This window comes from Centroberyx gerrardi, chromosome 22 (assembly GCF_048128805.1).
Source record: "Centroberyx gerrardi isolate f3 chromosome 22, fCenGer3.hap1.cur.20231027, whole genome shotgun sequence".
Lineage (NCBI taxonomy): Eukaryota > Metazoa > Chordata > Actinopteri > Beryciformes > Berycidae > Centroberyx > Centroberyx gerrardi.
Window position 1 is genome coordinate 18,531,155 of NC_136018.1, and position 24,119 is coordinate 18,555,273.

A 24,119-nucleotide genomic window follows, 5' to 3' on the forward strand; every position below is an offset into this window, starting at 1 on the left:
AGTTGCACAAACAATGGCACAAAATGTTGAGAAATATGAATTCAGTGGTATCAAATATTCAGATACAGAATAAAAGTGCCGTCAACTTGCACAATTTTCTTGCATCATGCATCTGAAGTTAAGGAAGCTTTAGATTGTTTGAACATCTTCTCCTCTGTGTCTGGTCTGTATGTAAAAAAAAGTATTTGCCTTAAAGAAGATTGGTGGATATCACTGGTATTCCTGTAAAAGATGTAATAACATTTTGACCAAAAAAGGTAAAAGATTTGACTTGGTTGTTCAGGGGCCTGTCTATAAATTGCCACATTTGTCACATCTGTGGATGTTCCCAATGCAACAATAAAAGAGATCAACTCCAAACTCTTTATTTTTGTTCGGAGAAATAAACCACACTATTTGAAAAAAGGTATTCTATGTAATAGGCAAGATCAAGGTGGTTGAAATGCCCCAGATTTTAAAACAGCCAATTAATATTTAAGGTCAAATAGATAAAAACTACATTCAGTCCAAAAGCAAAATATGGAACATTATCCCAAATATTATTTTTTTTTATAAAATTAGTGGCATTGAGCTTCTTCTAAAGTGCAATTTTGATGTAGCTTAAATAAGATCCCCATAAGCTGGCAAACTTCCAGGCAAGCATTACTACTGGTTAATTGTATACAAGCATAATTTCTCTCCTCATGTGTCTGTGAATCAACTGTTTAAAAACAATGAACAATAGCTGCACTGAATTTTTGCAGAAATGTGGAATTCCAGTAACAGCAAAGGAATATGCTATTGTTTTTGATGCCATACCATATGGACTCATTCGGCTCATACAAGGTATGGGAGTGTTTGTCTCTTGTTGGTAAATTAATAATGCTATCCTACTAGATGGTAACTGTCTCAATGATAAAAGGTAACAACATGCATATAAGGATATTATACAGTGAATCATTCAATCTACATGCAAAAGCCATATGGAATTCTAAATTTCGTTAATATCATTTGGAAAAATGGTTGTAATCTTGGAAAAAGATACTGTATCACAAAGGGAGGTTTCTTTAAACAAATATATGTAATACATATGTATTAGCTAGCTTGTCATGTGTTTTATGAATGTATGTGCACAAAATTGATGTGGCTGGATCTTGAGCACTACTTTCTTAAGATAACAGGTAGGCTAAACTCATATCAGCAGAGATATATAGCCTATCACTTGTATTGGGTGATGAGTCAGTTGATAACAATATTTTGTTTTTGATTAATTTATTCATATTGTATGGTAAATACTAGGCTATATTTATATGGATGAAGTAATTGCCATCATTCACTACTTTTCAGTTAGAGACTGAGCATTAGGCTACATGGATTAACTTTGGGTGTCTTAATTGTATAGCCTATTTGTTAAAAAAAACTATGCAATGTTTCAATAAATACATTTGTTTATCAAGTGAATTGTCATGTCATTGCTGGCTGATGTTTTACTTTAGGAATCACGTGTGTCACAAACCGGGCCGCACGGCCATGACAATAGAGGGAGACGCACACAACCAAGCCAATTACCGTAACAAACAATGTATTGTTTGAGGAATAACATAAGTGGAGAACCTAAACTAACAGTGGTGTGTGTAATCAGTAAGATCAGCAGTGTAGGTGAGTGCATGAGTGGGGAAGTGTGTAGGTGCAATGTTGTATGGTGCAGAAACACAAGCCAAACGCCAACCAAAAACCAAAGGGTGTCTCAGGGAGGAGAGCACACGGCAACTGAGCTCCAAGAGGGTTTTTGAAGGAGCGCTGGCACACGGCCCAGGTGTTGCCAGTGTTGCTGATGACACTCTGCCACGCCCACCTCCAGTACCTGCACAGACAGCAAAGACAGCAGCCGCACAAACCAAGTAACAGGCAGACAGGGCGGAGAGGGTCGTCACACGTGGCACAGAGCTACTTCGTGCTGCAGTGGTAGAATGAAGAGGAGAAAACCCATGTCAGGCATGTAATTGATGTCTTAATTCAACAACCAGAAAACACCAGTGCATGAAAACTACAAGCTAAAATCATTAAAATAGTGAAATAGAAATATACAGCAATACTAGTTATTTACATGGAATGGCAAACAGGCTATAGCATAGTAATAAATTACATCAGTGTTAGCATCAGCTATTGACATGGCTTAGGTCTACATGCTCTTCGTCCCCTAAATGTTACTTAGTCAATAGAAAATTCTTTCCCCAGTCATATTTGCCACTGTTCGGTAACACAGTGGATGGCGGTAGTGAGCAATGGGAGCAACTCCTAAGACTTGAGATTCTGTTGCGATTAATCGTTGCTTGGTGTATCATCTATATGCCGAATTTACCAGAAGACCCTATCGATTCTTCGTCTTACGTTATGTTTTATCAGGTGTACATTTTTTGCCGACAAGCAAGGCAACATTAAACTGAGAGATTTTTGAGTGGAGTTCTCCATGAAAAAGAGTTAACAGAGCCGTCTCAGACAGCTAACTTTTGGCCAATCAGAATCGTCGGAGAGATTTATGCCGAACGTTCCTCGTAGTTTTCATTTTCAAATGCATACGAAGAAAATGTATCGCAGCAATTTATGAACCAAGCAATTTTTTGTCAACTTTCAGTTTCTATTGTTTTACTCACTCTGCTTGATTCAAGCTCGCCAGGTTTCACACAACTGGGGCAACACAATTTGACGTGAGTGCATCGCTGGGTCCCAGCCAGAATATGGTATAGGCTACCGACCACGTCAGTTGCTAACAGTGGCTGACAGTTGATTCGTTAGCTAACGTACTAACGTTAGGGCTTCAGTTCGCTAAAACTTGAGCTAGCGTATAGCATAGTCTCGGGTTTTATAAGCTATCATTTGATGCCAAAACTTAGAAACTCGCTTATTTGGACTAACGTGAAATTTATGGAGACAAAGTGGAGCAATAACTGCTGACTGACAAGCTAATATTATTTGGTCATTGTGACTGGATAAATACATTTCAGTTTAGAGGGAACCTCAGCTATTCCCACATGCTGCTCTGCTGTGATTTTTTATTTATTTTTATTTTTATATGGCTTGTAAATAGATTGCTTTATCTTACTACGAAATCAAATTTGGTCTCTTGGGCTATGTTATGGCGAGTGCCTTGTTTAGCTAACATTCGTTGATAATAGCTGTGTTGCTAGTTAACTACAGATGAGCAACCATAGAGATAAAAGAGCAACAGGCTGCTTCTATTCATTGTATATCGCACCTGTCCAGCAGAGGGAGCCATCCACAAACGGTGTTTGTAGTCAACTATCTCCTTCCAACATTAATGTACCCCCAACCATCTGCAGTACAATACGATACAATTTGTATCACACTGACGAATTGCATACATATTAGGCAGCACTAGTGGATAACTGCAACTATCTCCCCCCCCCAGGTCTGCAGGACAAGCCACGGAAAGTATTGAGGAGAAGCCGAGCAGTGCTTGACGGATCGCACATACTGTAGGTACTGGTTGTATTGTCAGTTTTGAGTGATGAATTTAGTTTATGGTTTAAGTGATCAAAAAGCTATTATTCACCAGTGAAAGGATAATCCTCTTTTAGATACTGACAAGAGACATTGGCAGCTCAGAAGCAGTTCCCTCTTCCAGTATGTCCACAAAGAGAGAGCTTCCCTCCAGGCAACAATACAAGTAAGTAGTCTATATCCAGGTATATGCTGACCACATCTGCATTGTCTTACATGGTTTACTTCTCCCCCGTTTTTCGGAAGAAAAAAAAAAAGGCGGGTATGTAAAGAATGTTGATCTTTGCTTACTCAGAAGAAATCAGAGTGAGATGCCACCACCAGCGACCTCAGTTGTTCCCAGAGTTGACAAAGTGAAGACAGAGGAGACGGCACAGCCAATTGAGCCAAGTGATGTCCTCCCAGTAGGGCCCTCTATGCCTGCAGCTGTTTACCAGACCAGCCAAGGCCAGTACAGTAAGGCTGTGTGCAAGCAGAACATTTACTACCACCACTACTACTGCTGCTTCTACTATTGTTACTACTACTACTACTATTACTTGTGCTACCACTACTACTACTACTACTACTATTTACTACTTCCACTACTACTGCATATGACAAGGTTACATTTTACACATTTATCTTTGCCCTTATTTCAAGCTAATTACAGCATAATAAGTAAAAATGACCACAACCCAACCCTTTGTTCCCTCCCAGTCGCATTCACTTCAGGAGGTCCCATCCGGATCGTGCCTGAGGGGATGCAGAGCATGCCGTCTGTGGCCATGGCTGGCACACCGACACCACAGCCCCTACCCAGCATCCTTCAGTACCCCGGGGAGATGGGAGATGGCCCTCATCAGTATTATATGCCGCCGAATGACATGATACTGCCAGGTAACACCGGGCTTCCTGATTGATTTGAGTGCTGGGTATCACAACCCAAACACTGACAGTTGGTGATGCACTGATACAGATTCCCCTGAGATAAAAAAACATTAATGCCACCACAAAAACATGAGGGAGTATGCCATTTTATCAGATTAATACAAAGTTTTGATAGTGTAATGCTTTTTATTCATCTTTCAACCTTTATTTAACCAGGTAAGTCCCATTATGAATCACTTTTTCGAGGGAGACCAAGAAAGCAGCATCGAGACAAACACAAAAGTTGCAGGCCAACAACATACAACAATGCATCAAGTCAGAATACAGTCAATATCTTACAAAAGAAAGAGCAATATAAAATGTATAGAATTAAAATGTAATCAAAATCGCATAAAAGAGAGAGCACAGTAAAATCTTCTGTATAAGCGCTCAAAAGTACACTAGACCAAATGTCAAACCAGTAGGTTCACCTGTGAACTTTAACTCTTGAACTACACAAAGTAAAGACACCTCTTTACTGAGTCTGCCACAAGATCCTTTATTATCACTATTACTATCGTAACTACTATAAAGTTTAACCAATATTATCACTATTTAGAGCAGCACTCTGTATTGGTACTGTGTATCAGGAGGTATTAAGGAAATACTTGTACTCAGTCATCAAAAATAGTACTGTGAACCCCAAGCCACAGTGAAAGCCACATTGAAAGCATCACTTCCAGTCAGACCAGAGCATTTCATGATAATGCTGGTGAGGGATGTGGTGGGGAAACAGTTACTTGTTGTAGATGAGTCACTTTGAACTCACAGCCTCCTTAAATGATTAAGAAGATACTGTACCTTGGAGATCTAAAAAAGAAACATGATGTCATCATATTGCCTCAACAGACCTCTCTACTTACCTCTGAATTACCAGCAGAGGGAGCCAGCTCCCTTATTACTGACTGTGGAGTCAACTAGTAAAGAGATTATGTTTTGTTTACAGGCTATTGGCCATACTATGGTTAAGGTCATTTTCAGATTAAGCTGTTTACATGAACCTTCGACCTTGCGATTGAGTCTCCCTGTTACATGAATAAACCAGCTAACAAAATATTCCTTTCCACCTGTGGTGTCCTGCGCACAGCTAGAATAGTCTGCCAGCAAAAAAGTATGAAAAAGATGCAACTGCCAGCTACTCTCTCTGACTGAGCAGAAGGTTACTTCTAATACAATAGGAAGAAATGCTGATCATGACAATGTCTCTCATACTGTAGAACTACACTCTCCTTTTTTTGAGTTTGATCCAAACATCCCATTTTGGATTATAAAAAATAACATCATGTGTTGGCCAATTTTATTTCTGGCTTACACAAGGAAGTTTTTGGTTGTTACAAGAGGGTTTGTGAGCCACCTTCAGCAAGCCATACACTTCAGTCTAGCTGAAGAAAATTCCTCCCCAGCCAAAAGACAAACAGCAGAGCCCCTGACTCATAGCGCTGTGTCGGGAGAGAGAGCAAACCGTGCTGTTGACATCAGGAGGCCAGTGATGTCATGGTGATGTCAATGCCTCTAATTGTAAATTGCACACATAGCCTCGCTGCTGGCTATGGTAACATTTCAGTTAGAGAGAAGACTTGAAGGGGACAGTTTCTCTTGGAAAACCTGGGAGTAGATATGGCTGTAACTGGGGATGAGACAGAAGCAGGTATGTTTGCCATCATTTCTTTTTCTGTCAGAACTCAAAACTGCTTCTTTACATTGTTGTTCACCTGAAATACTCATTTAGGAATGTCTCAAATCATAGTTTTTGAATATGAATGTCACTCTGAGTACAAGGATATAGCTGTTGGGAAAGTGTTTGAAGAAATTCACAATTCGTTTATCATAATTGGGATTGAAAAAAAAACAACCTGTTGATCGTGAGCTTGGCTTTTCAGACGTGAGATTGTTGTTGTTTATGTTTGTCCAAACCACCATTAAACTGCTCAGTAATCCTCCAAATAAGATCTTGAATAGGCTCTTCTAAAATAGCAAAGGAACGGTTGAAATATCAGTGTAATTTTTCTCCATAGTCTGTTTTATGCAACAAGCTGACTACGATAAGAGACATTTTCACAGTGTCTGCTTGTCTCCTCAATCTCCCTCCCTCTCTCTCTCTCTCCGCCCCTCCTCCCTCTCTCTCTCTCCCTCTCTCTTTCTGTGAAATGCTTCAATGCTCTGCCCACTCAAGGCACATAGCAGCAGTGGCTGACGTCACTGCTTTTCCTGGAACAGGCCCCCAGCAGCGACATGTAAATGCTAACCAGCGAATAAGATGTACACTGACGTCAGTCGCTGGTCTGCTGTGATTATAGGCAGTTCCTCTTGCAACAGCAACCCATCACAGAATTAATCATCGGCATATTGCATGATACACAGGGCATAGTTCCCCTGCCACTGAGCAAGCACTCAGCAGAAGGAGAAGTAGATAAGAATGGCACCATCTCTCTTTCTGTTTCGGCACACAAGTTTCAGGGAAACTGCTCAGTCTTGTGTGAATTTTGACTTTGGGTTCTGCAGTTTGTGTGTCAGCAATTAGCCTTCTCTGTAATATTAGGTTAGAGCAGGGGTTCTCAAATGGTTTCATGTCACCAATCCCCCTGGAATCCTTTCAAGGACCCCCCACTTTGAGAGACACTGGTTTTGAGGAACGAAAGTCATATGTGAAAAAAAGTGAAAACAGTTCCTTACAAGATTATTTAGGCAGCTATTTATGGCATAAGGTTTTACATGGACAGAAAAGTTCTGCATTGTCTGCTGTAGGTTTATCTGTCTCTAACACACAGTGTATGTGCATGACTTAGCCTGTTGAAAATGCCAAACACCTATGAAAAGGTTTGCCTTAGCAACACAGATTCCAGTACTCCAGTGCCACACTGACAGTGCTGCCTTCTTGTTTCTTCGTGTCTCCAGGCACCACAGGTGACATGTCCGCCTACCAGCTGCACAACCCCGGCTCCAGCCTCTCCCAGGGCATGGCGATGGCCGTCGCGCACGGCTCCCAGCAGCCCACCGAGGACGTCTCGCGAAAGAGGGAGCTCCGCCTGATGAAGAACAGGTAAGAGAGGAGCAGGCAGCTCACACCCCCCTCCCCCGACACGCACTCACCTGCAGTCGCTGGGACATTCTCCTCCCACTATCGCTCGTGGATCGTACATACTGTGCAGCATACTAACAACACGCTAACAGATGAACGAGAACGGTGCTCCATGTAATAATAAGTTCCGCAAGCCTATCATCATTCCACCGCATGATTCTCCCTCATCCAGGGTGTTTAGCCGCTAATTCTTAGGTTGTCTGCCTGCTATCTGCTCTGTTACCTGTGATTGGAGTGCAGGGTGAGATGTGTGACATGGCCTGTAGCTGTTTTGTGTGTGTGGACAGGCCAGTTGTGTGTGGATTAGTCCATTTGTTGGCTGGTGAGCATTGCTTTTACTGTGCTTTCTGCTTGCTGTCTGTGGAAGGGCTTAAGCTTCCAGTCAATTTGCTAAACAACCACGTGTCACTATTGACGCTGACAGTCACTATTCTTTTTTCTATTTTTGCATGATCCCCGTCCTCCCACATGATGATTTTACAATCATTGAATCTGCTGGGTTGCTTTTTTTAACTGCATGACGTCGTCCTCCTTTGCTTGATTCTATTACGTGATGTTCTAGGCCTAAGTTATCAGGTGTCACAAACAAGTTTCATAATCACCCTCATCTGAACATACTATCCTGCCCACGGGACAAGCCTTAGGAGGCTTTATAATAGGATTTTTCATTTTTCTCTGGTTCAAATTGATTCAAGGCTAGAGAAAGTAACCTTTGTTGTACTTGGGTCTGGAGAAAAGCCCAGTGTTGAGACGTATTTTTCACGGAGACTGTTGTTGCTTCCAGGGAGGCTGCCCGGGAGTGCCGGCGAAAGAAGAAGGAATATGTCAAATGCCTCGAAAATCGCGTGGCCGTGCTCGAAAATCAAAACAAGACTCTGATTGAGGAGCTTAGAGCCTTAAAAGACATCTACCGACACAAAGTTGAATGATCGCTGTGACTAGAGGAGGGACTGGGAGAGTATGTGGATTACAGACCGCTTCTATGGGATCTCTTGGAGACTGGTTTTGCGTATACAGACGTACACACACACGCACACACACACACACACAAATTCCATGCATACACACACTCGCACAGACAAAACACTCCTTGTCCATGCTGTTAATTGTGTTTACACGATGATGTCAATGTTTCTGGCTCTGAGTATCCGTGCGGCACCACCAGCGAAACCGACAGTGTTTCTTCAGGTCAGGGTTACTGCCAGTGAATATCACGAGGAGCTTCTGTCCCTTTTGCACAGGGAGGCTGCCAAAGCGTGCAGGCGGAGGAGGAAGGAGTATGTGAGCTGCCTGGAGACCCGCGTCACCACACTGGAGGTGGAGAATAGGAAGCTGATGGCCAAACTGCAGCTCTTCCACAACATGTAAAGTCAGAGCAGGACTCTAGACACCCTGCCTAGATGTGTCACAAAATGCCTTTGCTATTACTCTCACTATCTCCGCACTGTATTTGACATTCCTCTGTCATTGGTTTATAGTTATTGGCTATATTCAAAGACCAGTTGATAGCTTTTTGCGACGGTTTATTTTCCCTGGCCAGTGACTTGCCATACAGCTGTCGCGATTGCGGTTTGATCAGGGAAAATGCTGCTAGAAGCCAAATGTTCAAAGGGAATCTGAGCTTCAGGGCTTCACATAGCAAGGTGTATTTTTATTGTATTCCACTTTTAGCAGAGGCTATGTAGTCCCAATGCAATCATAACCGCCTGGAATTATCTCCAACTGCACTTGTCACCCGACTTTATTAGAATTTGATTCAGAGACCCGCCAGCATCTGGTGTGCATCTCTATGAGGACTATCCTTTCTAACCTGTGATATGAATATTTATTTGACAGATGAAATTTATTTGGACAGGCTCGAACACACTGCATTTGTGTGTATTTTGAATATCCTGCCCATACAGTTTATAAGAAAGCTGTCATTGTTTTGATATGAATGAATGTATATCGAATGTATATAGAGCACAAGTAACACATGTATGTTGAAATCTTATTAACTTGTTGTCATGGTAGGCAGGTATTTTGTTATTATTTTGTTCGCTTCATCTCAATATTAGTGGCTGAATTTTGAAGTCATCTCTGTAAATTTGTCATTTATGTTATGTTATGTTAATGGAATGGAATTTTTCTTGTCTTTTTCAGAGGTTCAGTTTTTTTAACACATTCTTTTTAGTCAGCAATTTCTTATTTCCCCTGCTTCTCCTTTATAATATCCAATCTTTTGTCTTGTTCTGATCACATCCCTGATAATATTTTTTTTTGTTATTTGATTTGCCTCAATAAAGTGCTTGCTCAGTCACTCTGTGTTCTGTACTGTCTCAAATATTCAGTAGCTTGGAATTACAGCAATTGTTTTCACATTGCGAGTTGTGTCGCAGCACACAAAACAAAAATGAGTCATGTAAAAATAAATAGCCTTGTTGCACCAACTTGTTATGATAGGAACATGCAGGAAATAGCCTCTTGGTAGTGGCAGGCACTTTAAGGCCTGGTGGTGTTGTGAATCTTATGTAGTTTTGTGACGCATACACATTGCTCTCTGATAACCACGGCTCAGAAAGCCCCTAACATGCCTGGTTTGGGAAATTAAAACAAGCTTTTGTAAAGCAAGTTGGAACAAGTGAGTGCACTGGTCATTAGTGCTGAGATTGAGAGGGAGAAAAGAAATCACAGCACTCTTCTATCCTGAATGAATCAAACAAGCGCCAATGCAAAGGTGCTATTATGAGTGGCTCGGCGTGATGGAGCTTTTATCACCGCGTTGAGTCTCAACCTTGGGAGTCTGCTTACAGAACACGACGTACTGTACTTTCTGTGAGTCGAATTGATTGTGCTGCTCTCAGTGCAAGGGCTGTCACTGATAAAGTGAAGTGTTTTCTCTCCTTTCACACCATTTACTGTTTTCCCTGGATGATGGTGTTGTTATTACATAGTGAGCTGGAGTAGGGGGACGAAGGAGGATGAGTATTTGAACACATTTTCCATGAATCAAATCCAGTGGAATGCGGATGGCGCTGAGGGAAAGGAAAGATTGGCCCAGTTTTCAGTGATGGCATCCTCTGGCTTGCTGGACTGCGGTCAAGTTCCATAAAAAAAGAGCAACTTGAGAATATGTTGTTCACAAAAAAGATACACTGTGAAGCTTGTCCAATCACATATCAAGCATATCCATAAACTAACACAGTCCAAATGTTCAGTACAGTCCTAACCCAGTCCAAATACTCTTCATATACGACTCTGAAAATCTAAGGAAAAGGCAAATGACAAAGACTTGCAATTAGAGTTAATGATTACTGGAGAGTACTAACAATGGGTAGTGATGGATCAATAATGATGGGATAGTTGGGACCTGAATCAGAAACACTTTATTTTGCCAGTACAATAAATGCACAGGGATTTGTCTTGGTCACTTTGGTGCAGAGGCAAATCAATAACTAACATAGTACTACAAGAACATAATGACACACATGGAGCAAGGACAACAGGACCTTACATCCAGTACAAAGGACCAGTGCAAGACACACAATAGACTATACACATCACTCTGCAAATATACACTGAGCATTCAGTCTGCATTCAGGTAGCATGGAGCAGAGTGTGGCTGCAGCTGAAGAGGAGGGTGCCATTTTTCAGTAAGGAATGGCAAAGTTGACCCATCATTATTGATTAGATCTAAGTCCATGTAAGTGTATGTTTTAGGTTATTACATTTTTAGATTTTTTTTTCTTTTTCATGGTACATCTCCATTAAAGATGTTCATGATCGTTGATACTTTGAGCCACCTCTCCACCATTTTGGGTTTAGGTGCATTCCTGCTCTGATGCTCCTCTGTGCTGCTTGTTGGGGAAACCTTAGGAAAAAAAAAAAAGACTGAAGAAAGAACCCAATACCACTGAGATTTGACCTGCACCTGGGCCTATTGTGAAACCGCCTTCCTGTCCACTCTATTACAAAACACAGTCCACTTCCACCCCGATAGAGACAAAACGACACAGTGGAATGTACTTAGTAGGGAACAGGAAATAGGTTTTGACTGAAATAGTGTAGCCGTAGCCATAGAAATTAAATTCATTCAACACTGAAACATGATTGCACAAATGACACCATGCCAAACGGCGTGTGCTGACACACCGTGGATCTAACGATATTAAAATCATAACTTTCATAAAACTTAATGACTTTCATGACATTGTCTCTGCATTTAGAGATCATTGCACAGATCAGTCAGACTAATATTGAGTGTTGGAATGTTTCCACCTGCTGGGCATTCATACAACTACAGCACACACAAGATTTGAAACAATCAGTTTATCTCCTTATTCACAAAATGTATTCCTCAGTATGTACTGGAGAGGTACATTAGGAGTTAGAAGAGAGATTTATTCCTCTCTTTAGTGTAAAACTGTCTTTCTGATCACTAAAAAACACATGAAGCAGCCTCACCTCATGTTTCCAATCAGGGTTATTACTTTTGCACTATCCTCTATCACCAAATGCAATACAGTTACTATGCCAGCAGGCTGCACTACAGCACCATGCCTGATCATGTAATACAGTAGCCTATTTGAAGCAATGTAATCATACTAAGGGCCTTCATACATTCATAATATACTCCAGCCTCACCCATGCCAGTCTGATGCATCAAAGGCTATTGTCTTGCGTGACAAAGCAGCATCTCAAAGGATTAGGCTCTTCCTCAGGATTCCACTTTGTTTACGTTAACCGCCACTAATCCTACTTAATCTTGCAGAGAGATTTACTGTGAGCTGCCATTTCGCTCCGTCAGAGGCAACGCAAAGCCCTTATGGACTTGTCGGTCATCAATCGACGTCAAATAATTAACTCACACACAGAGAAATGACAGATGCCCATGTTTTGCTTATGACAGGTCAGATCCAGGGATGTAGTGGAGGGTAAAGCCACCTAAACTCAGATTAGCCTCATTTTTTATTTGTGCAATAGAGTTTACACACCAATAGTATTCTGAATTTATTAATCAATTTATTTGTTTGTTAACACTGCTGACTGTACCCATAATAGTCATCACCCACCTTTTCATCACTGGTCAGAACTATTCTTCATAATGTAAGTGGATGCAGACTGATGAATAGGAAAAGTGTGTTGGCTTTCATTCTTTACTCCACTGTATTTTATTTCAGGGGCTCCCAAACTTTCTCATGACAATACACTTTAGACCACAAACCCCCTTTTTAACAACGGTTGTGTCATGGACCCCCATCTGAAAAGATTTGTTCTTGTTTGTCTAAACTGTATGTGGGGAGATAATAGTGAAGAGAGTGAAACCTCTGATTAGAAGAACCCTTATTATACATTCTGCCATTGTGCTGACTTCAAATGAATGAAATAACAGTGAAATGGAACTAATAGTTATTTGAGAGGGTCCTATTCTATTCTATTCTGTATTTCCTTTTATCCACCTGAGAAACGGCTAACAATGTAATAATTGTTGTCCGTTTATTACACATGGAAGTATTAAGTGTTGTAATGTAAGTATTGTAACCACCCACTTGAACCGGAACCTTTTCCACCACAGGCACAGCGCTGTTGGTTTGTTATGCTGCCTTTAAGTGCTGTCGGAAATATTAAAATTTCGACTAGAGCGCGCATGCACGACCCAACAAAGTGGTTAACAGTAATGGGAAAGTGGCCGACGTTTAGGGGGTAGGGAGCATGACAGCCGTGCCAACAAATTATTGTAAAAAGGAACATACTTTATTGTTATATGGCATTTTTTTCTTTTAGTTGCCACGCATTTTAATAAACTAATAAAGCTATCAATTACACGCCTGATATGCATTTTCTCCTCTTTACCGCTGTAGAGCAAAGTATAGCTCTGTGCCGCTTGGAAACAACATCCACAGAAAAAAAATACTTTTGCTACAGGGTCCAGAGTTACTACTTCCAGAGATGTAGTTGGGGCTAAACCCACCTAAACTCAGTTTACCCACTGTGTGCTCGGAAATCGGAGCATACGAGGAGCACCTGAAGGCAGCGCGGCAACGGATGTAGCAGCAGCAGCAGCAGCAGTCTACAGTATCGGCAACCATGTAGCGCTGAGAGCAAATATCTTCCCCTTTAAAGTATCATGTCGTCTGTATTATCAAAATATGTTCATAAAGAGAACTGGACGCTTGGACTGGAATTATAAGTCGAGGGAGTCGACAGTGAAACCGACGCCTGTTTTCTAGAGGCACTATCTGCTTTCGCCAGGAGGTTTGGCAGGGGACGAGTAACGTTAGGCTTACTATTCTGATTTATTAGCCTACCTTAACGTTTTGCCAGTTTTTAAATGGCTCCGCTCTCACTGCTGCTCCTATTCTAGACCGGGGAAGGGCGTGTAACGATAACGGGCATCGCGGCTATTTTGTAGTTTGGACCAGGTCTCTCTATCTGCGTTACCGCCCCGTTTTTTCGGTTGTTGTAGTAACGTTAGTATAGCAGGGCAGGAGAGAGCTGAATATACAGTATTGGGTGGGGAATATCAACTTAACTAGTTTAAACCATGGGGAATACAACCTCCTGCTGCGTGTCGTCGAGCCCCAAACACCGGAGGAACAACCACTCCAGGCTCGAGCCCTACCGGCCGGAGCCCGAGCTGAGCCGGGAGGACACGGGCTGCAACCTCCAGCACATCAGCGACAGAGAAAATATAGACGGTAAACTGAAAACATCTACACCAGACCTCACCCTTTTTACTAATAACATATAAGATGGAAATTATTACTATTATGAGTAGTACAAGTAATAAACAATGCATAATCAATAACGATTTATAATAATAATAATACTTTTAATTTGTTATTATTATTATCACACTTAATCTGTGGGGGCGTAACTAATTAGCCTACAGACTAGAGTAAATCACTGCCATTTTTTGACATTGTTTTATTATCTATTAGAATAATAGTAATAAAAATGCAACTTATTGATACAAGTATTATTAATAATCTAAATAATAACGCATTCATATGAAAAAAAAAAAAATAATAGTAGTAGTGGAGAGTGATTTCTTTTTGTCGCCCCCAAAGATTTAGACTACAGCAGTAAATGGATAATAAAGGTTTGTAACATCTTTGGAAAGGAGCCACCCACCCATTACACCAATACAATAGTTTTATTTTTGTCCTTAGACCTAAATTAGCCTACCAGCATATTGGAAATAACCCAGAGAGCAGTGGTTCCCAAACTGGGGTCCCCAACGGACCCCCAGGGGTGCCTGGGAGGGCTCCAGGAGTTACCCAGCAAAATGAGGGGTAGTTAAATTCCACTGTTAGCCTACTTCACTCACTAGAGGTTAGACCTGGCAGAGAATGTACAGCAGTAACTGTCCTGATCAGAGGTTTCACTGTCCCCACCTCTGTATAGACTGACAACAAAAATCTTCCTAGATTGGGGCAAAGCCTTTGTTAAATGGAGGTCTAAAGTGTCTCTACTTGGCATGAAAAAGTTTGTGAACGCCTGATCTACAGTGTCCCAAACATTAGTCCATATTTTCCAGTGTAATTTGATGGTGAACTGAAGTCATTGAGCAGTATGTGATGACTGTATTGCTCAGTGTGGTTGAATGTGTATGTGTGTGTTTGTCTATTGCCATTCTTCTGCCAAGTCCAGAAGGCAGTTTCAATGAGTCTGCTGAGGGAGGCATGACATGATGCAGGCCTTTGGGCTTGCGTCATCACCCCGTCTGTGTGTGTGTGTGTGTGTGTGTGTGAGAGAGAGAGAGAAAGAGAGAGAGAGAGAGTGTGTGAGGCTGAGACAGCGTATTGAAGGGTGAGTGTGAATGTACGCTCCAGTGGGAGGTGTTGTGATAATGATGGACCACGTTTATGGCGGGGTGTCCATTCACTTAGAAGCCTCCGGGGAGCTGAATAGGAAATGACCAGCAACATGACTCAACCTTAATTAACACCAGCATTTTCACGCTGTGTATGTTAGAGCAGCGGTTCCCAAAGTGGGGTCCAGAGACCTCCAAGGGTCCTGCAGGAGGTCCCAGGGGGCTCCCCAGCAAAACGAGAAGTTTAATTTTACTATTTTTTCCTCTCACTACACATTAGCACAATGAAAGAATGTGTAAGAGTGACTGTTTTAGTCATAGTTTTCCCTTTCCTCACTGTTATCTCCCCAAATACAGTATAAACAGTTGTGTAATTCTTTTCAATGTCAAAACTTTGTGAGATAGGATTCCTTGGGGCACAATTTTATCAAATGGGACTAATCTGTCTCTGTCTCAATCCCTATTCTGCTTATTTCTGTGGTTTTCAAAAAGTCGTAATAACATTTTACAATACCAGATCATGCATAATTTCTTATGATAAAATGAAGCTGGTATGATGTTATCAGACACCCAAAGGAGGCTCAAGCGCAGAGCTCTAGGTGAGTCATTGAGTCTCTAACACTAGTTGTTGGTACATACTCCAAGCAGGAAGCCAGAGCACCCAACCTGGCACTGTCACAGCCTCCCAGCCCTCAAAATTAGTCTGTGACTGCAAAATTATGGCTTTTGTCACTTGTAGTGCATGGTGGGGGTACAAATAGTACAAACAGGCCTCCACAGGGGTGGGGCAATATCAGCCAAAAGCAGGAACGGCATGGTGCCACATGGAAATATTTCTTTCTCAGTTTCTCTGGCATGACAGGATTCTTCCTAAAGGGATATTGCTCGGTCTAGATCATGAGCTGCCGAGGAGCCAGTCATCCTTGCTGCCCTCCTCCCTGTGAGGATGGGGCTCCCGGCTCCCTGGGGTGAGTCATCAGGAGCCCCATCCTCACGACGATCTGGACTGTGCCTCTGTCAACATCCTTGTGGACGATGGACCAGTCATGAGATGATTTGAGTACGGTTCGCTTGATAGGGGTTTTTGAAAGCTGATAGAGATACCGATATTACTGGATGAAGTTGCTTATAGTCAATATCTTCTGTGTATAAATTTGAATACTTTCCTGTTTGTTTACCCCAGAATTTTACTCTTTGCAGCATGGAAAGCCTATGAAACAGCATTTAGACCATTACGAGACACTAAAACTCTCCGTTAAAACCCATGAACCCAACAAAATTCTGGTGGTGGGTTAGCAGCTCCTTAAAGCAGGGTGAGGCAGGTTTCATTGCAGTTTTATAAGCTGGTTGAGTAAAATCATATCCTCACCTCCGTCATATCCGCAACGGGCAACACTGATTGGCCGATATCTGAATTTTGTTGGCCTATATCTTATATATTTGTATAACCCGAGAGTCGAGGCACATCAGGGTCAGACGTGACCGTTTTACACTCATGGTGCTCAATCTCAAGGCTGCTTTCTTCTGCTCTCTTTTGAGCAATGAATGAACAAATCTGTAGTGCCTTACCTTCCATTTGTCCATTTTGTTTGTTTACTTACAAAATCCCCAAGGTGACAGAGCGAATCCAAACAAGTTTTACACCAACTTTGCCTTCAGAATAAATCGGATGCTGAAAGGAAGGGGAGAGCAATAACATGTACCAAGCTGAAGAGAGGTTTTCACTGCTTTTAGTGTTTGTCTTAAGTTGTTTACTCAAGTCATTAGGGCTGACCCTTTGACCCTGTCACTGGGCCTCTAATGGCATTCCACAGCCAGGAGACTCTTGTACCTAGCATGGATCCCATGGAGGAACACAGCCTGGTCGCATACACTGTAGATCCTTGTGCACAAACTTGGCTATAGGCATGGGTTGACTTAATCTTGAAGGCTTTATGAACAGTAAATATGGAAAGGTGTTAAGGAGACCATGTGATGCAAGGAGATTTGATATCTGTCTTTTGAAAGTAGAATAAGAGTGAAGAAATTGACTCTCAAGTGTTTAACCAGCCTGATAGGATCTCATAGAGGATAGTGTGTTAGTAATCTAGTGCTTGTGTTTTCTCACTTTTATTTGATTAGGTCTTACCGGAGGGAATGGTATGATCGTGTTTGCATACGTGCATGTGTGTGCCCATGTGTCCATGCCTGCCTGTGTGGTTTTGTGACTAGGCACGTGTATGTGTGTGTGTATGGGTGTATGTATGCGTGTGATCATAGCTGTGTGACTGGTAGAAAATCAGCCATGAGAACTGCTGATGACAGTGATGACGACACACTCACTCACTCACACACACACACACACACACACACAGCACACACAGTGCTCATTGAACAACTCCCTTGCAAGTATGAGTGGGTCTGTCAAGCGGCCCCTTTCACAGTATAATCTGATTTACGCCTCTGCAGGTGCTAGCTCTCCATACATTCCCCTACGTGTTCTCACCTTAATGTATGGTATTTATGCCAGTTAGTCAGAGATATGGAGGCTGGAGATCCACGCACTATCCTGACAGCCTATTTATCTCTATTTATGCCTATTTGTGCTCAGTCTGTTGTGCTTCATAGGCTGTTTTCCACAGGACATATATCTGCTTACCTGGAACAAGCACAGAGATGCTTCTGACCTGTGAAATCCAATACTGTGGCATGGGTCTCTTTAGCACATCAGGGCCAAGCCCATCAATTGCCTTTGACTGTGATAAGAATTGTTGACTGCCGCCGATATACAGGCTTAAATAGTAGTTCCATTTTATGGCTGTTATCAGCACAAAGGTTAAATAATTGATTCCAGAGGGGAGGAAATCCCCAGTGTGGGAAATACCAGCACAATTTTGTGATTTTTGCCTGAATTCATGGCTTGCATGGTTCTATATGTTGAGCAGTTCCACGATCAGGATGAGGCCCAATCTAAACCCATTTTACAGCTGCTATCAGTAGAATTTGAAACTTTGGTGACCCCTTGAGTCCCTTAGTGGTGTTGTTTTACATCACTGTCGCAAAGATGTATCTAGATGGATCTATTCTTCTTGACAACATTCATGTGGTTATCCTGATTATTCCAGCACTGTAGTAACTTCAACTACAGCAACAGTTGATGCTGCACACCTAGCTAGGTGCTGTGGGACTGTACTGCATCTGTACTTGTCTATTTGTTTGTGTATGAACAAATAAGTCAGCAAGTGAGTCATCTTTCTGTTTTGGTTGAGGCTCTATCTTTATGCTGTAAGTCAATCCTGTACATTTTTCAGGAAATACCCTGTACCCTGGGGCAAATAGAATAAACACATAGAGAGCAAAACATTGAATTTACCAATTTTCATGGTGGTGGTCTAATTTTTTCTACAGTCATTATAATATGCTATCAAAATACATTTGTGAATTATATATTGAGGTTAAATATTCTACCCATGGGGGCTTTAATTTAAGTAAAAAATGCATAGATAGTTATTTGAACATAAAGCTGTGTTTGTTGGCTTTGTGGAGATTAGACATCATCTGGAAGCAACAATGTGGATATAAAAGCTTTATCAGCATGGTTTCACACTTCAAAAATATATCTTCCAAATGGAAGTGATACTTTCAGTTTTTTCCAATGCAAAGGAATGGAAAAACTTCTCTCTTTTCTTATGTGTCATTGTCTTGACGTTAGTGAAGTGATTTAGCTTATTCTGCCTTGTTTCAACATATTGACACTTGTTTGTAGAAATTTTCTTTTTTTGAGATTAATATTTTTAGTCCTTTTTCCCCATGTATTCATACATAAAAGAACATCATATCATTTCTTAATAAATAAATAAATAAATAAAGGAAAATACAAATAAGTGAATAAAGAGATGAAAATCTCTGAAACAACTTTAAATCTGAAAATGAGATTAAATGACTTGTTAAGATGGACATTTTTTGCAGTGTATGGGAGAGAAATGCTTCCTCTGCAGGAGGAGGAGAGGAAGATGGAGGAAGAGACGATCAGAGATTAATTAAGATTAAAGATTGCCATCTAAAGATCAAAAAAGCCTAGCTCACCTTCTCAGAGCACAAAAGAGAGGGATATTCTGTGCAATCCCCAGACTCTCCAAACCAACGGCCAAGCTATTTATAGCCTAATTTGATCGGAGGGCATTGTATTGGTGTATTGTTGTATAGCAGCCCTCAGTAGAAGCAGCACCAGGCCTTGATGTGAAACGACTCAGAAATAAGAGAGAAAGGGAGCGGTATGGAAGATGAAACAGATGGATCTCTAACCCTGTTTGGGTTTTATTTAACAAAGACATCTGTAAATGAGCAATGGCCCTGGGCCTAGCGTTCGTCTCTGTCTCATCAGTGTTAAAGTTAGTTATTTCTGGAGCACACCCACATGCACACACACAGACACACAGACACACACACACACACACACACACACACACACACACACACACACTGATGAGTCCTCCTAGCAGGCTAATTGAAATCTGGACATGGATTATTCATGCCTGGTTGATGAGCCTGGGGAGTCTCCAAACTGTGAATTCCAGACAATTTGACCTAGATGTACAATGTATGATACTATTTTGTTTTGATTTTTGGCAAGGCGAGAAATGTGAGAAATGAGAAATGGTATTCATTGTGTCTCCGGAACTGCATCTATTATATCCTGCATATTGACGTGCATACACAGAATCACACGCATAAACACTTACATTTACATTTAGCGGACGCTCTTATCTGGCATGACTTACAGTGAGTGCAATAAGCTCAAATTCTTAGATCACCATCATTACCAGTAGTAAGGAGTACAAGAGTCAGAGCCATAGTGCCCTGACAGTATGTGACCAAATAAAGATCATGTAAAGATTAAGTGCTAGGATACAAAATAAAAATAAAGAGGTCACCTGACAAGACACGGACATACACACACTCCCAATGGGCAGCTGAAGTAGACATAATTTCCGGGTTGACTTTACCCTATGTCAGTATATGGGAGGTTACTTCATACAAGCAATCTAAAAAGCATATGAAGTAGAAGTACACGAGGCACGTTGAGGGAAAGTGTAGTGAAGTAAATTACAACACTCATCACAAAGTAACCCCTGGAATGCACTGAACATCACAGATCAATGATATATAACAGTGTAAAAGTATCTGATGGTGGAATTTTCCTTTAAAGAATGTGAAATTTACTTGTGAAACTGGAGCCACTGAAAAAGACGGCAGGCACATTTCAACTGTACAGCCAGTGTAGCAACAGCACATATAAATGTGTGATAATTTAAGTCGTGTTTAGTGTTGCATCTGTGACATTTACATGACGATCCCTGTTGGCGTTCGTCACATCATCATCATTCTGTCATTCATTCTGTTGATCCGTCTGTCCCCTGGGGTCTTCCAGTCTGGGACGCCCTCACTCTTCCCTCCTGCTCCCCTCCTGCTCCCCCATTACTCCAGATAAAGTGTCTGCCTGGGTCTCAGGTGTTGGTGCTCTGTACTACTGAACACCCCATCCATTGGCCTGCCACCATAGACTTTCTGCTGGAATTGATTCTCCTTCCATGGCACTTCGCCTGCCATTGCATATTAAAAAGCCAGAGCAATTACCCCACGTTAATTGGGCTATCTTGTTTGTGCGAGTGTATTTTAACCTTTATCTTATCCAGGGATAGTTGATGGAGCACGCAAGCTCTTTTTCAGCAACAACCCACTTCATGTTTACACATTTACACACATTCACATCTGGGAGCTTCCCAGTACAAGTAGAATCTTCTAATGTTGGTCGTGGAGCAGCGCTGCTGGAGTAATTGGGGGTAAATCGTCTTTTGCATCTAGATTATAGTTGTTGAAGGAGGGGAACATTTTTCTTATACTTTCCCGACCCATTCTGGTAATTTGAACCCACAACCTTCCAGTCACAAGGCCACCTCTCTAGCCCCATGCTTGAGTATAGGTGTCTTTCTGCCTTTGTGTCAGGCTGAAAAAAACATCTTATTGAAGACATTGTGATAATACGGCTGTTACAGACAATATAATTGAGGCACAACGGCTGAAATAGGGGCCAAAATGGAAGCCTGCTATTGGCTGCTAACCTATTAAGCACATGAGCATCTCAGCGAATAGCAGAAATGGCTTTGACAGTTGAAAGATGCTCTGAATCACGTCTGTTTAAGCGCGTCACAAACATCACCACAGCAAAACACATTTATCTACTCGACCACTTTTTATTTTCACTGATGAAAGCCAACAATTTGCCAAATGGAATAACAAATTATTTCAGAGGAAACTGTTTCCATTTTAAAAACAAACTGACTGATTCACAAAGTGTTAATGAAAATGCAATTGCCTGTGACAATCTCATTCTGGCCTCGTTCGGCTTGACTCGGCCTGCGCGTGGGAAGATGCATCTACTGCCCACAAATTACCCAGTCTCACTTTCACTCATAGCGCTGCCGTCTCTAGAGAAATTCACATTGTAATGGTCTTCTGCCAGTTATGATAAAGGGAAGGGCATGAAGCCCCTGAATCATGATGATGGTGAATGCTAATTCAAATAAAATAACTTGTGTCTCTGTGTGAAAGAGAGGACTAAAACGCATGCCAAAGTTGTGTCTGACTTCTTATAGCCCGTTCTGTGGTTTCCACAGATGACTGAAGGAGATTAATAATTGGATACATCAATGAAAACTGGTGAAGTCATGTGATGCCTTGGCAGCAACTGTGGGTGGGGTGGGGTGCAGGGGGATATTGTCATTATGTTGGCTGATCAGGTGAGTTCCTTATTCACAGTTAAGTTCAAAAGTTGATGGTCTACATTTGTAAAATAATGCTGCCATTGTGTGAAAACCTTGAAACTCTTTTTTCCCCCCTGGAATTGGTTTTGCATGATCTTTTATATGCTGAAAATGATGGCTATATGACCCTAAGGCCCATAAAGACTAGCCTAATCAAAACCTTTTGTAAAATTTCACAAGTACATTTTCTTCAATGTCAAAAGGAGAAATGTTTCTCAGAATTCATAAAAGCTTGACTTTTTGGAGATGGAAAGTGGCATTGGCAATCTAGTCTCATAGCAATGATGCTAACATGCAGCCTAAAGATATCTATCCTAGGGATGCACCGATCCGACTTTTTCAGTCCAGATACCGATACCGATAACTGGGCTTTGGGTATCGGCCGATACCGAGTACCGATCCGATACCAGTGTTTAATTAATAAACTGTAGGCTATGCCTCACTGTGTGGAAGAGACTGGGATCATTCTTTTATGTGTAAGGCAACATCAGGCTTGACTTTAACATTGCTTTCCTAACTTTGTAAAACAAAATGTAACAAATAAATACATAGATATAAATGTACTCAATTGTTATTTATTATTAAAATAATAAATAATCGTGCTCCAGCAACTTGGTAAAACATCTTCAAAATTAAAAAGGAATTACAATTCAAGTGTAAACCTTTTAAATGCAGCAACAAATTGGTCAGGAATTAAAATTCCAGTATAAAACAATACAACTGCATCAAATGAGAACAAAATGTAAACATTAAATCACAATTAAGTCACAAACTAGTGCAAACAAACTTGATAAATTAAATCACAATTCACACAAGTAGTATAAACAAGTAACTTGGTAAAAACAAAACATTCAAAATATGCAGAATAAACCTAAATTACTGAAATAACTCTGGCTTAACTGGTAATCTTGCTTTATGAAACAGCCCTCAGAAAAAAAATCAAGGTATGTTAGTCTGACTATGTGTCGGCCGAATGGAGCAGCAGTACCTGACGAACACGGAAAACACTTTAAATCGTGTTGTGGCAGGAAACAACGTTGACCTACAGCCGAGTCCCCGTAAACCTTGGATTTATGAATGGAGTCTGGCTGGACGCGCCGATTGTATAATTGGTGGAAAACTACTTTACCTCGCAGGTTAAATGGCAGCCTGCTCGGCCGCGCGGTGACCCGGGAGAGTTTAAACATATAACCGAGACAAAGTATTCATGCAGGTGTGTTTTTAACTACCGAGCATCAGCACCGACCCCCGGTCAGCTCACCCCGACCCCGGCTCTGTTATGAGGGTTGGGCGCCAGGTTAGCTTGTTAGCCTGGATGCTAGCTGCGGGAGGCTCGCGCCCCACGAGCGAGAATTCAGTGCGGGAGACGCTGCGCGCGGCAGGCGGGATCCTCCGGAGCTGCTGGACCGGAGGAGCCACCGGACGGACCGAAGGCAAATGGCCGGGTCTACCGGCGCGCTGCTGACGCATGACGTAGTATGCGCACGTAGACATAAACATAGAATTGAATTGAATAGATCGGCCCCATTGTCACCGATACCCGATCCAGCTATTTGAGTCAGTATCGGACCGATATCCGATATCAGTATCGGATCGGTGCATCCCTAATCTATCCTGTCATTGAGAACAGGAAATGTATGAAGGTTTTCACACTGAAGTTTTGGTTAAAAAGTGAAAGAGGAGGAAAAACACAAATTGTCAAGGTGAATAAAAGAAACCATTGGGGGCTAATGAAAACATCCCACCCCAATAGAAGAAATCAAGATGATAGAGATAAAATCAGAGAATGCTTTATACAGGACATGTATGTGGAATGTCAACATTTTATTTGTGGGATGGCAGAGGAAGTGTTAAACATTTGGGTTCCAACCATGTCCACTCAGAGCTATTTATAGGTGTGTTTGAAGTCTGGCCTGATGCTCCCCCTGGGGCTAAAGCAATCGCTAACGGGAGCAAGCTTGAAAAAGGGTTTCCCCTTATTCCTGCTCTGAATACTTCGGTTCCCCCTCTGAGGGTGGGAGTGGAGTGATGC

General features: G+C 41.6%; 2 protein-coding genes across 6 annotated transcripts in view; both read left to right on the top strand.

Moving 5' to 3' along the window:
* The first annotated feature begins 5,979 nt into the window (after positions 1 to 5,979).
* Positions 5,980 to 9,778, top strand: LOC139909735 (cAMP-responsive element modulator-like). Of its 2 annotated transcripts, none has more exons than XM_071896940.2 (3): positions 5,980 to 6,058; positions 7,306 to 7,450; positions 8,274 to 9,778. In XM_071896940.2, exons 1-3 carry the CDS (start codon positions 6,028 to 6,030, stop codon positions 8,416 to 8,418), a joined length of 321 nt encoding a protein of 106 aa, XP_071753041.1. In that variant the 5' UTR covers positions 5,980 to 6,027; the 3' UTR covers positions 8,419 to 9,778. The 2 variants fall into 2 exon arrangements, with proteins under 2 accessions (XP_071753041.1, XP_071753042.1); XM_071896941.2 differs by having other exon boundaries at positions 8,731 to 9,778.
* Positions 9,779 to 13,553: 3,775 nt separating this feature from the next.
* Positions 13,554 to 24,119, top strand: part of ccny (cyclin Y) — a 51,320-nt gene continuing 40,754 nt past the window's right edge. For all 4 annotated transcript variants that reach the window (XM_078291261.1, XM_078291263.1, XM_078291262.1 and 1 more), the window contains exon 1: positions 13,554 to 14,166. In XM_078291261.1, coding sequence (XP_078147387.1) covers positions 14,013 to 14,166 — 154 coding nt within the window. In that variant the 5' untranslated portion in view covers positions 13,554 to 14,012. The remainder of the gene's footprint in view (positions 14,167 to 24,119) is intronic.